Source organism: Macaca mulatta, chromosome 2 (genome assembly GCF_049350105.2).
Source record: "Macaca mulatta isolate MMU2019108-1 chromosome 2, T2T-MMU8v2.0, whole genome shotgun sequence".
Classification (NCBI taxonomy): Eukaryota; Metazoa; Chordata; class Mammalia; order Primates; family Cercopithecidae; genus Macaca; species Macaca mulatta.
Window position 1 is genome coordinate 130,545,995 of NC_133407.1, and position 15,836 is coordinate 130,561,830.

Genomic DNA, 15,836 nt, shown 5'->3' on the forward strand with positions numbered 1-15,836 from the left:
CCAGGAGAGAGGCCTAAAATGGGGAAATTCGCACTTGAACAGCTTTCCCTACCCCAGCCCCTCAGAATGACAGTTCTCCTCCGCCAGAAGACTACCTCTCCCGGCAGGCACTGCGCGCTCGACGGCCACAGGCTGGCCAGCTCCCTGCTCTCCACCTCCGCCCGAATCAGCCAATAGAAATTCCCGGCTTGGGCCTCCGCCCGACCCGGACCACGCGGGAGCCGGGGCAACCAAACTACATTTCCCGACACGCATGTGCTCGCGTCGCGGCCAATCAGCGCCAGGAATTTGGTGGCTAGGGGCGGAGCCAGATGCACAGGACATCCCATTGGCCAGGGGAAGCTTAGAAGAGCCGGAACCCGGGAGCTAGAGAAGCGAAATGACATTTCCTTTTTAAATAGCTGGAGCCGGGGCCCCATCGAGAAATGGCCGCGTCGGCAGGTGGGTCGTGTGGTGGCCAGGGCGGCGTGGAGGGAGGTGAGGGGGAAGGTGGGCCGGGGCCGGCCACAGGCAGTGGGATGAGGACTTAGCGGTGCGGAGCTAGAGGGAAGGATGAGGCGGTGGAGGGGAATGAGGGGAGGGAGGATGAATGGTGCGGAGGGCGGTGGGCGGTCCGGCGGGACTGGGATGGGGAGGCTGGGTACCCGCCGGCGCTGCGCCCCAGGAGGCAGCGGGAGGCGGCTTGAGGGGGCACCGTCGGCCGCCGTTGGTCGAGCTTCCCTCGTGAGGCTCTGCCCTCGGCTCTCGGCGGAGTCCGCGCAGACGCCTCGCCTGGGCTGCGAGCGCGTTCCCTCCGCGAGCACGGGTGCCGGGCTCGCCGGGCTCCGCAGGAGCAGGCTGGCCTTTGAACTTGTTCCGCCGATCGCGCTCCGCCCTCTGTCTCCCAGATCCTAAACTCGCGGTCCCACGAGGTAGTGCATATATCCACAGACATTTGTATATATTTGTAGGGGGAAAAAGCCTAGCAAGCAGACACACAAACAAAAAAAATCCCGCGACGCCGTAACTGGCTCGGCACTTCTTGTGGTTGTACGATTTTTCTCCTCCTAGATTTAAGTAAGTCTTCCCCAACACCGAATGGGATTCCATCTTCAGACCCAGCCAGCGATGCCATGGACCCCTTCCATGCTTGCAGTATTCTTAAGCAACTCAAAACAATGTACGATGAAGGACAGTTGACAGACATTGTAGTGGAAGTGGATCACGGGAAAACATTTTCCTGTCATAGAAACGTTCTTGCTGCAATCAGCCCTTACTTCAGGTATGATGATGGTAGGAACTTCTGTTGGTATCTGCACCAAGCTCCCTTTCCCCCTCAGTATTGTCCACTTGATGTTTATATTGAGATGCGATAATGAAATGAAACCAATGACTTTGTTTCTTGAGACTAGAAAACAGGTCCTCTCTTATTAAGACCTTCTTTTGACTTGAGGGATTCTTCTAGATTTCGGGTGATTGGTTTTTAAGTTAGTGGGCCTGTGTGTGTATGTTTGAGGTAAATGACCAGAAAATCTAGACTTGTGCTGGTCAGTATGGCAGCCAGTAGCCATGTGTGGTTGTTTAAACTTAAATTATAAATTAAATAAAATAAAACATTTAGTTCCCCAGGTACACTAAACACCTTTTGAGTGCTTGGTGGTCACCTGTAGCTAGTGGCTGCCATATTGGGCAGCACGGAGATACAACATTTTCATCATTGGCAATTTTATTGGACAGTGCTGACCTAGAATTTCTTTCAAAAAGTTATCCATAATGCATGTTTCTTTAGTGCATGGGACTCTTTTATAAAAGAGTTTAAAACATGTAGCATGCTCCTTCAAAAACAAATTACCACTCAATAGATTGTTTAAATGCTATGGGGGTCAAAGCAAGAATGAATATAGTTTCTATGTGCCTAAGGCCCCAAATTAATAATTTCCAAGATTTCTAGAAGTGCGTTAAACGAAGTTTTTATTTTTACTTATATTGTTTACTAAAAAACTTTTAAAAGTAAAATTTAAAAACTTGGGTCTGAAAAATAACTTCCTACTTTAAGATTCGTGGAAAAGGCAACTTTCTGCTTGGGGTTAACTTCTTTTGTGTCTAATGCTCACTTTAAGCCTTTCAGTATTCACAAGTGGTGCATAAATAATAGTCAAGTTATCAACCACACCCTGAATGTGATTTTTCCTTTTGAAGGTGCTTATGTTTATAGGGCACATAACTGTGTAATGTTCCAACAGTAGTTTCTGGTTCCTCTTTCTCAGAATACTGGGTTAAATATAGTCACTTCAGTCTGATGCTTCTGATGTAACCATTTAGACTTGCCTAGGGTAGGTCATTGGACTACTAAGTATTAATCATCGCAAGACAGTGAGCTGGAAAAAACAAAACAAAACAAAACAAAACAACTTCACATATGCAGAAGGTATGAAGTTTGGCCTGGTAATGGAAACTTCGGTGAGATTCACTTACCCAGATTATCTATTAGATATGGTTAGGTCATGTATTGCCTTATATAATCTTTATAATCCTATCTCTGCATAGTTGTTGTGCCATTTTACTTATGAAGAAGCTGAGGCTCCGTGAGATTACGTTTTAATAACCTGCCTAAATCATCTATCCAACAAGTAAATGGCAGAGGCTACATTTGATTCCAGAGCCAGGCTTCTTGGTCGCCATATGACTCTTAAGGAACAAGAGTGGGTACACTAGGTCCTTTTTAAAGTTTCCTTTAAAACATTTTTATTGTATATTGCATTTGAATAGTAAAAAAAAGCCAACAAAACAAAACAAAAAATACAAAGTAAAAATGTCTGTATCTTACTGAAATTTAATAATCTGGATTCTATCATTTAAATGTCATACTTATGTATGCTTACTAAGTGTTATACTTAATGTATGTATGACATTAAAATGATAGAATACTTATTAAGTATAATACTTAGTAAGCATACATAAGTATGACATATGTATACATACTAAGTATACTTATTAAGCACTGTACTTAATAAGTATACTTAGTAAGTTTACATAAGTATGACATTTTCACTTTGAAGTTTCATTTTTCATTTTTGAAGACCTAGAAAAAAATTTTACTTTAAAAGAGGTATGCTATGATAGATTCCTGATTTTCTTGATTCCTTAACATCTTAAATTCTTTAATTTTATTAAGTTAATTTTAAAAAAGAGTAAAAAATACTTGAGAAATTTTCTGCGGTACGATATGTGCATTGAAATAAAGATATTTGGCTGGAAAACTCATGGATTATAATTTGATCTCTTGCTAGAGGTTTTTGTACCGAAGTTTCTTGGTACCAGCGCTGCTTCCTGTGTGGGATGTAGAAAGTCATACTTAATGTTTCTATGTCTTGCATCACTAGTGGAAGAATTAGAATAGCTGGAAATCTGGAATGGCTGTTTCATGATACCAGTAACTCATCAAAACTGAAATTTGTATGATCATTAGAAATTTTTTGCTACTCTGGATTTTGTGTAAGGAAGTGCCCTGGCTTCATTTATGTTGAGTTTACATGAAGAACTTACTCTAGAGGAGAGGAAAACTCATGAAGTGTCAGACCACTCCTGTGTGTAAGACGAGCCTATTCAAGTCAACAGTAGTTCCCATGATAAAGGGATATGTGGTATATCCTCCTTTGGGAGTTCATCTCTCCCTAACACAGGGCTTTATTTTTCTTTTTAATTGGTAGCTGTATAGGTGAGTCTTGCAGCACCTGAATTGAAAACCAGCACATACATAGGAACATCTAGTTTTTAGTCATCAAAAAAGCCTGTGTCATACTAAATTAAAAGGTACATTGTAGAAGTAAAACCAGGACTCGAAGATGATTAACCTGGGCAGCAAGTTGAATCCTTGTACCTCCAGTGTTTCTCATACTGCATTTTAAAATAAATTCCGTGAATTTGAGACATATTTTTTAAGTGACTGGAAATCTTTGCAATTCATTTTTTATAACATCACAAAAATTAAATACGATGGGTCTGGATCATCTAGAATGAAACTTTAAAGGAGGGAAAATAAAGGCAAATGATGTTTGCAAGTGACTAATACTTAAAGAGCCAGGCTGTGTAATGTTTCAGTCAAGAAAATCCCATAAATGCAATAATATTTTAATAATAGAAAAAACCAACTTGGTCTCAAAGGTAAAAGTTTGGGGTTTTAAAAACCATTATCTTCAAATAATCGGTTAACTATTAAACTCTGTTTAAAAGAGGCATTATATATTGACTCTACCATAATCTTTATTTATGTCTAGATTTAGATAGGTAAAATACGGTATCTTTGAGAAAATGAAGTATTTCCTTTTAAGCAAATGTTCTCAAAATTTCCAAGGGTAAGTGAAGTGGTTATTATATTACTTATAATGGTTAAGGAAGCATTCAAAAGATAACAGTTTTAAAAAAGAGTAGGTGGAGAATATGTACTTTTAAAGAACTTCTTGCTTTTTTAAGAGGAACATTTTAAAGATATATTTTGGATACAAGTTGCCTTGTAATTTTCACCAGGACACGAAAAGTTTTATTAGGTTGTTTCTTTGTATACTAATGTATCATGATGATACCTTTATAGGTTTTTTTTTTTTTTTGAGATGGAGTCTCATTCTGTCTTCCAGGCTGGCACTCAGCTCACCGCAACCTCCGCCTGCCTCCTGAGTAGCTGGGATTACAGTGTGTGCCACCACGCCCGGCTAATTTTTTAGTTTAGTAGAGATGGGGTTTCATCACCTTGGCCGGGCAGGTTTTGAACTCCTGACCTCTTGTGATCCACCCACCTGGGCCCCCTGAAGTACTGGGATTACAGGCGTGAGCCACCATACCGGGCCAGTATTCTTAAGCTTTCTGACTGGCATGGCACAATTTAAGATCTGATGTCCCTAAGGCAACTCTGGATAGGGGCTTCTAGGAAAATAAAGTGACCTGGAATATGTGTGTCACCTTTTGATTTGCATTTACTTAGGTGACTCTCCTTTTTTCATAGTTGGCACAAAGCGGGCTAGCCCTGAGAGTACGGGTTTTGAGGTTAGCCAGACTAAATCTTTCTGATACATTATCAATTTTTACTCCTATTCAGAATATCAGGGACTATTTTAGGAAATATTCAGTTTCAAAAGGTTATCTTTGTGGTAACTTTGTACTTTTAAAATCTTGCCACAATAATTTTGATTTATAGCACACATGTAATATTAACCACTCTTTCCTTCTTAGATCCATGTTCACTAGCGGCCTTACAGAAAGTACTCAAAAAGAAGTTCGAATAGTCGGTGTTGAAGCTGAATCGATGGATTTAGTGTTGAACTATGCCTATACCTCCAGAGTTATTCTCACAGAGGCCAATGTTCAAGCCTTGTTCACTGCAGCTAGCATCTTCCAGATTCCTTCCATCCAAGACCAATGTGCTCAGTATATGATCAGTCATTTGGACCCACAGAATTCTATTGGGGTCTTTATCTTTGCTGATCATTATGGTCATCAGGAACTCGGAGATCGATCAAAAGAATACATCCGTAAAAAGTTTCTGTGTGTCACCAAAGAACAAGAGTTTCTCCAGTTGACAAAAGACCAGCTGATAAGTATATTAGACAGTGATGATTTAAATGTAGACCGAGAAGAGCATGTTTATGAAAGCATTATAAGGTGGTTTGAACATGAACAAAATGAACGAGAAGTGCACCTTCCAGAAATTTTTGCTAAATGCATACGTTTTCCTCTGATGGAAGATACCTTCATAGAGAAAATTCCACCTCAGTTTGCACAGGCTGTAGCCAAAAGCTGTGTAGAAAAGGGACCATCCAACACCAATGGTTGTACACAGAGGCTTGGAATGACTGCTTCTGAAATGATCATATGTTTTGATGCTGCCCACAAACACTCAGGAAAGAAGCAAACAGTGCCTTGTCTAGATATAGTCACAGGAAAGGTGTTTAAACTATGCAAACCACCAAATGACCTGAGAGAAGTTGGGATTCTTGTATCACCAGATAATGACATTTACATTGCAGGAGGGTACAGGCCAAGCAGCAGTGAGGTCTCCATCGACCATAAGGCAGAAAATGATTTCTGGATGTATGATCATTCCACCAATAGATGGCTATCCAAACCATCCTTGCTTCGAGCTAGAATAGGCTGCAAACTTGTCTACTGCTGTGGTAAAATGTATGCAATCGGAGGTCGTGTTTATGAAGGTGATGGGAGAAACTCACTAAAATCTGTTGAGTGCTACGACAGTAGAGAGAATTGCTGGACGACTGTTTGCGCAATGCCAGTTGCAATGGAATTTCATAATGCTGTGGAGTACAAAGAGAAGATCTATGTTTTACAGGGTAGGTGCCTGAGTGATTCAGTTTTTCATGGAAGGGTAACACATCAAGCGGTGGTTTACTTAATTATACTGAAACAGTTGTGTTCCTGTTAATTGAGGAATACCTCCAGCTTCCTTATCAAACTATTGGAACAGTCTGTTCTGTAAAGAGCTATAAAGAAAATAAACTCTTGAATTTAAAAAAGGCAGGTATTGTTAAGTTACTAAAATAATCCTATACTTTTTAATGATTTTGTGTCTTGATATCATGTAGAATAACTATTTTTGAAAACATTCTTTAATAAATAGTAGTTCGGCAGTTTGGGATAACTATTTCAGAGTACTTTGTAGGACTTGAAATAAATAGCAAGGTTGTTACATGGCTGTTTTTGCTCTTGAGTTACATTGAGATGTAGCAACTGGTGTTGATGGAATTTACTGGATTAGTTTGAAAGAGAAAAAGGAACAAAGCATTAATTAAGTTATACTATTTAGTTACCAAAGAGTTTTATATAAGCCTTATTATTGCAAAAGTTATGAAACTTAATTACAAAGAGTTTGGAAGTATAGTCTTTAAGTTTCACCTTCACTGCTGTTTATGTTGCCTTTCATAATACATTTTCAATTGTTTTCACCGGAAAACTTTGAGATGTCACTTTTTTTTGGTTTGCCATTTTAAGTGGGACTGTCTGATATATGTAGTGTTTTTTGTTTGTTTGTTTGTTTTTTTAACTGTTAAGGACTACTTTGACAAAAATACAGTAGAGGTAGAGTGACTGAGTCAGAGTAAATAAGACATTTGATTCAAGGCTCTGATTTGTGATAACTAGTATTTTCCTTTTATTTGGTTTCTTACATATTTTAGTTGCTTGAATGTTTAATGCAGTGTAGATAATAGCAACATCCTTATTCTTCATATGTGTCCTTCAATTGATGTTTTTCTCACACTACTACTTAAGGAAAAGGAGCAGCTTCTATGAGGATATACAGTCATGTGCCATGTAATGTTTTGGTCTGTGATGGATCACATACACAATGGTGGTCCTATAAGATTATGATAGCATAATTTTACTGTACTTGTTCCATGTTTAGATACGTTTAGATACAAAAAATGCTTCCCATTGTGTTATAGTTGCCTAGAGTACTCAGTACAGTCACATGCTGTACAGTTTTGTAGCCTAGGAGCAATAGGCTACAGTGTAGCCTAGGTGTGTGGTAAGCTCCCATCTAGGTTTGTGTAAGTATGCTCTATGAAGTTCTTTGCACAAGGACAAGTATCACTTAACCATGCATTTCTCAGAATATGTCCCTGTCATTAATTGATGCATGACTGCCCTTATCCCATTGTTTTCTTTCTTTCTTCTTTCCCCTTCCCCTTCCCTTCTTTTCTTTCATTTCTTTCTTTCTGTTTTGTTTTGAGACAGGGTCTCACTCTGACACCCAGGCTGGTGTGCAGTGGCATGATCTTGGCTGACTGCAACTTCCGCCTCCTGGGTTCACATGATTCTCCCACCTCAGTCTCAGGCACCCGCCACCATGCCTGGCTAATTTTTGAGTTTTTGGTAGAGACGGGGTTTCACTATGTTGACCAGGCTGGTCTTGAACTCCTGACCTCCAGTGATCCACCCACCTTGGCCTCCCACCATTGTTTTCTTTTAAAAATTGTGTTCCTTGCTCTAATCCTTTATTTAACTAAAAACTTCCTAGTAATGTCCGAGCCCATTTGTTTAAGTTCAGTGTCAAGTTAATTCCTCAGAAGGAGTTGTAGTCTCTGGTTCATTATTTTAGTTAAATAGAAGCACCGGGCATGATTTGGGTTTGCTGTCTTGCAGAAAAATGGAATATAGGAATGGATGTATAATCTGTCCAGTATAGTTGGATAGGTTATGTCATCCAGTATGATGAAGCTGTGTATGTGTGTATTTTGGTCTTACTGCCTAACTGTTAGTTGATAGAGGTAGAATTAGATTCCTATTTGGAATGTAAAGGTTGTATATTAATGCAAATACTAAAGCAAACTAGCAATGAATTAATAGAATTTCAGGGCTGGAATTATTAACATCATTTAATTTGAGGTTATATTTTACATAAGAGGATTCTGAAGCCCTAAGGGTTTCTTAATTGCATATTATTAGCTTTAACTTATTAAAGAGTACTTTAGATTTTAAAATTCAACTTCTTTGGTTTGTCGTCTTTACTTTCTTATCTATAAGAAATTTATAGAGAAGTAGCACACATTACAAAGTTTAAATTTCCTACCTTCTTTATCAAGAATCCTGTTACAAGTTAGGCAATAAGGGCAGATGATGTGCAAGCAAATCTGGGAGCTTAACAAGCTATTTTAAGTCAGTTGAAGGCAAAGCATCACTGTTATGAAGTAGGTAGTCGAATCTGTAGATAAGAGTAACCCTAGTTCAAAACAGTTTTCAAGGGGAAGCTCAATTTAGAATCTGGTATTTCTAATCTAAACAAAGCCTCTTTACGTAAATAAACCTGACATGCATAGTCAGAAGCTTATGTTGTACTATCTGTGGCTATTGAAGTATCATTTAATCTGTTCATAAAGGGTTCAGATTTTTATTACAAAGATTTTATACAGATGCTATAATTAGCAAAACTCTTGTAAATCTTCACTACTTTAATTCTTTCAGACATTTTCATATTGGCAGTCTGACTCAGCATACCTTTTTATTGTCAAATCAAAATAGAAACTGACTCAGAGTCAACATCACAAACCATGTATGTGTTTTCTATCTTATTAAAGGCATGTTTTCTCCTGCTGAATATTTGTCTTTGCATTATAGCAACATTCAGGTAAGCACATCAGTGACCCATAAGCATAAATCTGTATAATTCCATCTGCTGTCTTCTAATGAAATAGCATATACATTTATCATGGCATATTTATGGTGATGTTGTATGTATGCATTTTGGTCTTACCGGCTGAACACTACTAATAATGCTTTTTTAGAGTTAGAGTGAAATGAGTTTTCTATAAACACACAAATTGGATAGAGCAAATAGAATAATTTTTTTTTTTTTTTGAGCTGGAGTCTCACATTGTTACCCAGCCTGGAGTGCAGTGGCGTGATCTTGGCTCACTGCATCCTTCACCTCCCAGGTTCAAGCGATTCTCCTGCCTTAGCCTCTTGAGTAGCTGGAATTACAGGTGCCTGCCACCGCGCCTGGCTAATTTTTGTATTTTTAATGAAGGTGGGGTTTCATCATGTTGGCCAGGCTGGTCTCTGAACTCCTCACCTCAAGTGATTCACCTGTCTGAGCCTCCCAAAGTGCTGGGATTACAGGCATGAGCCATGGTGCCCAGCCAGAATCAAGCTCTTAACAATTCTACGATCAAACCCAAGTAACTCCTTATACCTTCCCAATACAAACCTCCCAATTCAGGTTGATTATAATATTATCGGTTATATTGTGTCATGGAATGACAAAGTTTTAAGGTATTTCGTAACCCATATGAATGTATCTCCAGAGATTATAAAGAAAATGTTTTAGAAAGTGAAATATATAGAAAATTATGCCCTTTAATCTTTAGAGGTTGTAGTTACAACATATAACCAAAAACCAAACATAAAAATATACATATTCTTGTTTTCTTTTTTTAGGAGAATTTTTCCTCTTCTATGAGCCTCAAAAAGACTACTGGGGTTTCCTGACCCCCATGACTGTGCCTAGAATCCAGGGCTTAGCAGCTGTATACAAGGACTCTATCTACTACATAGCTGGAACCTGTGGAAATCATCAACGTATGTTTACTGTAGAAGCCTATGATATTGAGCTAAATAAATGGACTCGTAAGAAAGACTTTCCATGTGATCAGTCCATAAATCCATACCTTAAACTGGTACTTTTCCAGAACAAACTCCATTTATTTGTTCGAGCTACTCAAGTGACTGTCGAAGAACACGTCTTCAGAACCAGCAGAAAAAATTCCCTTTACCAGTATGATGACATTGCTGACCAGTGGATGAAAGTGTATGAGACCCCAGATCGGCTCTGGGACCTTGGCCGGCATTTTGAATGTGCTGTTGCTAAACTGTATCCTCAGTGTCTTCAGAAAGTACTCTAAATGAGTAGCAGGCCTTAGTGCATCACTGGCATCTCATTCTTAGGAAACTTGTCTTTGATACAAAAGAGTGCTGACAGTATTTCAGAAAGCTGAGAGTTTTATATGTGGAAAATGGGTATGCTTAAAGATCGCAGGGTAGCGAGGGATTTTCCTTCATCCTTGTGACATTTCATTTCAGTAAGGAAAAGACAACGAAGTGCAATTATCAGCATTTTTTTTCCTGGCATAAAATCAATCATTTCATTTTATAATTTTGTGATAAATAGTAACTGAGGTACCAGAAGAATCAGGACAACTATGCACTCTTATAAGAGCATTTAGGGTATTATTGGGTAAAGACATCTAAACTCGTTTGATGTGACTTTTAATTTTAAATACGGGTAACAATCTGAGGCAATATCACTAGGACTTTAGCTGTGACCTCTCTAACACAGAGAAGCACTAACTTAGATCCTCATTCTGAATATTTATGTGTATCTATTTTTGTGTACTGTTTTCAAGTGTACTGAGATTTAAATATGTTCTGTTATTAGAGTAGATTGAAGGAAAAATTAGTCTCAGAAAGAGCTTTTAGTCTGATTGTTTCCATTTGCCATGTAACTTTAAGTTAAGCTAAAGTTTTAAAGTGGCAGTTTTCTGTCGATAACTTTCAAGTGCTAACACTGTCTCATTTGTGAAAATCTGGAAAAGTGCTCATATTCACAGGTGGCTGGTGCTAGTCTAACTTAATTCATGTGTATAACTAGATAGATTTAAATGGTCTGAGCCTATGCCTATCTTTCAAATTGGTGTGCATTTCATGGCCACAGTTCTTTACCTGTTGAACTCTTGTGATTTCACAAGATTGTCTACTTATGTGATAGGAAGATATGACCAGTTATTCATCTAACTGGACTCAATCTTAGAATAGTAGGAACATTATACCCAGTTTGCACTAACATGGGCCATTTGTAGCCCAACCGTCTCTTCCATCTACCTGTCCATTCATTATTGGTACAAGGAAAGGTAACTTATTTCTCTTCTGCGCAGAGCATAATGTGAAGTTTTATACCTACTTTTAAAATTCTGCTTTCCAGAAACATAAAATTCCTGCAGTGGTCTAATTTAATTTCTTTTAAGTTTCATATTACAATTAAAACCTCATTTTTTTTTTTTTTTCAATTTTTGCACTTAACAGTGATGAATACTTTTACATTGGAATCCTCCTTCTAGCTGAAGGTGATTGAAAAGGAAAAGAGTGAGTGAACAGTACCATAGCTTTCTAGATACTAAAGCATTTTTTGTATTTAACTGATGAATTTCTAACAATCAGTTAGGAATATTAACATGAAGGACAAACCAACTTATGTGTGTACCTAAGGCAGGCATTTGGATCAGTAACATATTTTACTAAGCCTAGCATAATTCATAAAGGGTATAAGCATAGGACAGATTCTGCCCTCAATCACAATATTTTTATTCACTTGAAAGCAAACTGGCATGGTTCGTATTTTAAAAATTTTGCACAACTTGTAATGTGATACTGTGAAACAAATGGAAAACATCGCCTCTTTGCATCACATACCTCGTTTTTCAGAAACTTTCCAAACTGCTTTACATAGACCTCTACAAGTAGGGAATGTTTTCTGAAGCAGAAGTTAAAACGGACAGCATTTCTAGAATTAACATTTTAAAATCTAGTCTTAGCTAGATACATGGTTTCTTCTCATCGGCGTTGATAGTATGTCTGTAATCTCTGTATAAACTTTGTCAATATTTTTACCTCCCCAGTTTTATCTTCTACTGTTTTGTTTTTGTTTTTTATTGTCATGCTGTTTTGGAGTTATTACTGTGCATTTTAAAAATCATTCTTTACAGTTTTGCATTGCTGAGAGAAAAAACAATTTTTTTTTTTGCAAGAGATGTTCATGTAATTTATTTTTGAAAGCTTTGTTGAATAAGATTTCCTGCCACTTTTTGACAATCTTGTGTATTTAGAAAAATGCATTACTTGAAAACATGACATAGAACGTTGAGTTAGCAATTTACATGTGCTGTATGTTATATAAGAGAATGACATACTGTGGCTAATTCAACAGTAGATTTATTCTCTTTGTCGGCACAACAGTTGATCTTTTGGCTATAACAATTTATATTGAGGGTACGATCTAAGTTAAGTGTGTCAAAAGCAAGGCTTAGGATTTGTTATGGGAGTAGACTATATATTGAATTTTGTATGAAGAACTATTTGTTTAAATTATATAGCTGGGATATTTTGCCACTTTTAAAATGGATTCAGAAGAGGTCCTAGGAAACTAAGATTAGTGACGTGTGGGTTTATGTTTAGATATTTAAGGTGCATTTTCATAGTGTGATAAGACTTTAAGTAAAAGGCACAATGGGTACTACAGAATTAAAATGTAGGTCTAACATATGCCAGTTCCACTTTAACTTTGTTTTTGCATTTGAAGAATGTATGTAGCACTTTCCTATATATTTTTTACACATTGAAAACTGGACTTGGTATAACTATGTTATAGGAAAGTAGAAATTGTATTCTTTATTTTCCATCTTCGTTTTCTGTTCTACAAAGTTGATGCTTAAGCATCAAGCTGATTTCATTGGTCATGAGAACAAATGGATGTGATCATCAAGGAATCAGATTCCCTATGTAAAGCAGTTTAAAATGGAATTCAATGTTCAGTGCTCAGGTATGTAGTAAGTACTGTAGTCCTGTGGGGGCAAATGTGTAGATATTTTTAAACATTTTGCCATAATTGCACAATTTTTTGCATTTTTACCTGATGTCATTGTTTCTTATAATAAAACCTTTTCTGATTGAAAACTTCCAGTGTTGCAAAGTGATGTCTGACTAGTGAGTGTTGCAGAATTAAAATCTGGTAAAAAAATCATGAACTACCTTATGTCCTGATAGAATGGAATGAGATTTTAATCTATCGAATACCTGTTCTCTGGTAAAAAATGAACTAGTTAATATATATAATACTTTCTTAAATTCTAAAGCAAGCTCACTTACATTGGTAAATTCTTTGTTCTGTTTGTTCTGGCCTAAAATCTTGTTATGTTTGACTCTTTTGTGTTGGTCCACTTTGCATTACCATAAAGGAATACCTGAGAGTGAGGCCTCAAGAGGCTTTAGCTCATGGCAGAGGGTGAAGCGGGAGCAGGAAAGACAGGGGGCCAGAGAGAGTTGGGGAAGGTCCCTGTCTCTTTAACAACCAGATCTTACATGAGCTCGTTACCATGGGGAGGGCACCAAGCCATTGATGAAGGATCCACCCCCATGATCCAGATACCTTCCACTAGGCCCCACCTCCAACATTGGGGATCACATTTTGACATGAGATTTGGAGGGGACAAATACCCAAACTATATAATCTCTTACATATTTCATGTTTAATTCATCAGAAAGTCCTGTTGCTTCCTCCTTCATAATACACCTAGACTCAGACCACATACCATTTGCACCACTGTCACCCTAGTCTAAGCCAGTCTATCTTACCTGACTTAATGCAGTTTCCACTGACTGGTCTTCCTTCTATCACCCTTGATCCCTCATATGCTATTCTTTTCTCCACACAGTAGTCGGAGTGATCGTCTTAAAACACAAGTCAGATCATGTTTCTCTTCTGCTCAGATCCTTCCAATGGCTTCCCATCTCCCTTCATATGACAGCCAAATTCCACACTTACATGATCCATGCCTCCCAACCTCAATGCCATTCGTTTGGCTTGCTCTATTTTAGCCACACTGACCTTGCTGTTCCTTAGACCTGCTGAGTACCTCCACAGCGACTTTGCCCTTGCTATCTCTTGCCAGATAGATATTGACAACTCACTCACTTTCTTTTTTATTAAAACATCACCTTACTGGAGAGGCCTTCTCTGATCACATTTTGTAAGATGAGATCATCCAATCCTACCCCCATCATACCTCCTGCTTTATTTTTCTGCTTTATTTTCCGTGAGTGTCTTCCCCCATTGAAATGTACACTCCACAAAGGCAACAAGAAATGTATTTTAATTCACTGTTGCACTTTAGATTGATGCCTAGCACATAGTAGGCACTCAATAAATGTTTGTAGGAAGAAATGAATTTTCAGTAAAGTCTTGGAGCCTAAAGGATTATCAATTTTATTGGTCTTAAAAAAAAAAAAGGTTTAGTTCTAATGAATTTTCTCTATTGTTTTGTGTTTTCAGTTTCATCGATTTCTAATTTTTATAGTTTTTTTTTTCTTCTGGTTGCTTTAAGTATTAATAACTCATCTTTCTCTTTCTTTTCTTTTTTTTTTTTGAGATAGGTCCTTACTCTGCCCAGGCTGGAGTGCAGTGACACAATCCTGGCTCACTGCAGTCGCCTTCAGGGCTCAAGAGAGCCTCCCACTTCAGCCTCCCGAGTAGCTGGGACTACAGGCACATGCCACTGTGACCAGCTAATTTTTGTTTCTTTTTTTTTTTTTTTTTTTGGTAGATACGGGGTTTCACCATGTTGCCCAAGCTGATCTCAAACTCCTGGGCTCAAGTGTTCTGCCTGTCTCAGTCTTCTGAAGTGCTGGGATTACAGGCATGAGCCACTGTGACCAGCCGCCTTTTCCTAATATATGCATTGAATGCTATAAATTTCCCTCTTTCTTTTGTAGCATCCCACAAATTTTATGTAGCATTTTCATTTTCTTAGTACAAAATATTTTTATCATATCTTCTTGGGGAATATACCCTTTCATAATTATGTAATGCTTCTCTTTATCCCTGATAATCTTTTTTCTGAAGTCTACTCTGTTTGAAATTAATATAGCCACTCGTTTTCTTTTAATTAGTGTTTGCTTCATTTATCTTTCTCCATCCCTTTTAACTTATCCTAATTTTTATACTTAAAAGGGGTTTCTTGTAGACAACTTACAGTTGGGACTTATTTTAATATCCACTGTGAGAATGCTGGTATGTTTAGACCAGCATTGCATTTAAAGTGAGTACTGATAGAGTTGGGTTAATATCTACCATATTGGTTATTGTTTTCTATTTGTTGCCCTTCTTCTTTGTTTCTTTTTTTCACCTATTTTCCTGCTTTCTCTCTTTTTTTTAAACTTTCATTTATTTATTTATTTATTTTTTATTATTATTATACTTTAAGTTCTAGGGTACATGTGCATAACGTGCAGGTTTATTACATATGTATACTTGTGCCATGTTGGTGTGCTGCACCCATCAACTCGTCAGCCATCAGAGAAATGCAAATCAAAACCACAATGAGATACCATCTCACACCAGTTAGAATGGCGATCATTAAAAAGTCAGGAAACAACAGGTGCTGGAGAGGATGTGGAGAAATAGGAACACTTTTACACTGTTGGTGGGATTGTAAACTGGTTCAACCATTATGGAAAACAGTATGGCAATTCCTCAAGGATCTAGAACTAGATGTACCATATGACCCAGCCATCCCATTACTAGG

The 15,836-nt window shown here is 37.9% G+C and overlaps 1 protein-coding gene across 2 annotated transcripts; it reads left to right on the plus strand.

Moving 5' to 3' along the window:
* Nucleotides 1-327: 327 nt before the first annotated feature.
* On the plus strand, nucleotides 328-13,209 carry KBTBD8 (kelch repeat and BTB domain containing 8). 2 transcript variants are annotated; one of them, XM_015130437.3, is made up of 4 exons: nucleotides 328-441; nucleotides 1,051-1,261; nucleotides 5,206-6,320; nucleotides 9,922-13,209. In XM_015130437.3, the coding sequence occupies exons 1-4, from the start codon at nucleotides 426-428 to the stop codon at nucleotides 10,383-10,385; spliced, it is 1,806 nt and encodes a 601-aa protein (XP_014985923.1). In that variant the 5' UTR covers nucleotides 328-425; the 3' UTR covers nucleotides 10,386-13,209. The 2 variants fall into 2 exon arrangements, with proteins under 2 accessions (XP_014985923.1, XP_014985925.1); XM_015130439.3 differs by lacking the exon at nucleotides 1,051-1,261 and having other exon boundaries at nucleotides 342-441.
* Nucleotides 13,210-15,836: the final 2,627 nt, after the last annotated feature.

Coding starts and splice junctions, on each gene's coding strand:
- KBTBD8 (XM_015130437.3), top strand. Junction 1,262..5,205: donor GCAATCAGCCCTTACTTCAG/GTATGATGATGG, acceptor TTTCCTTCTTAG/ATCCATGTTCACTAGCGGCC. Junction 6,321..9,921: donor GAAGATCTATGTTTTACAGG/GTAGGTGCCTGA, acceptor TTCTTTTTTTAG/GAGAATTTTTCCTCTTCTAT.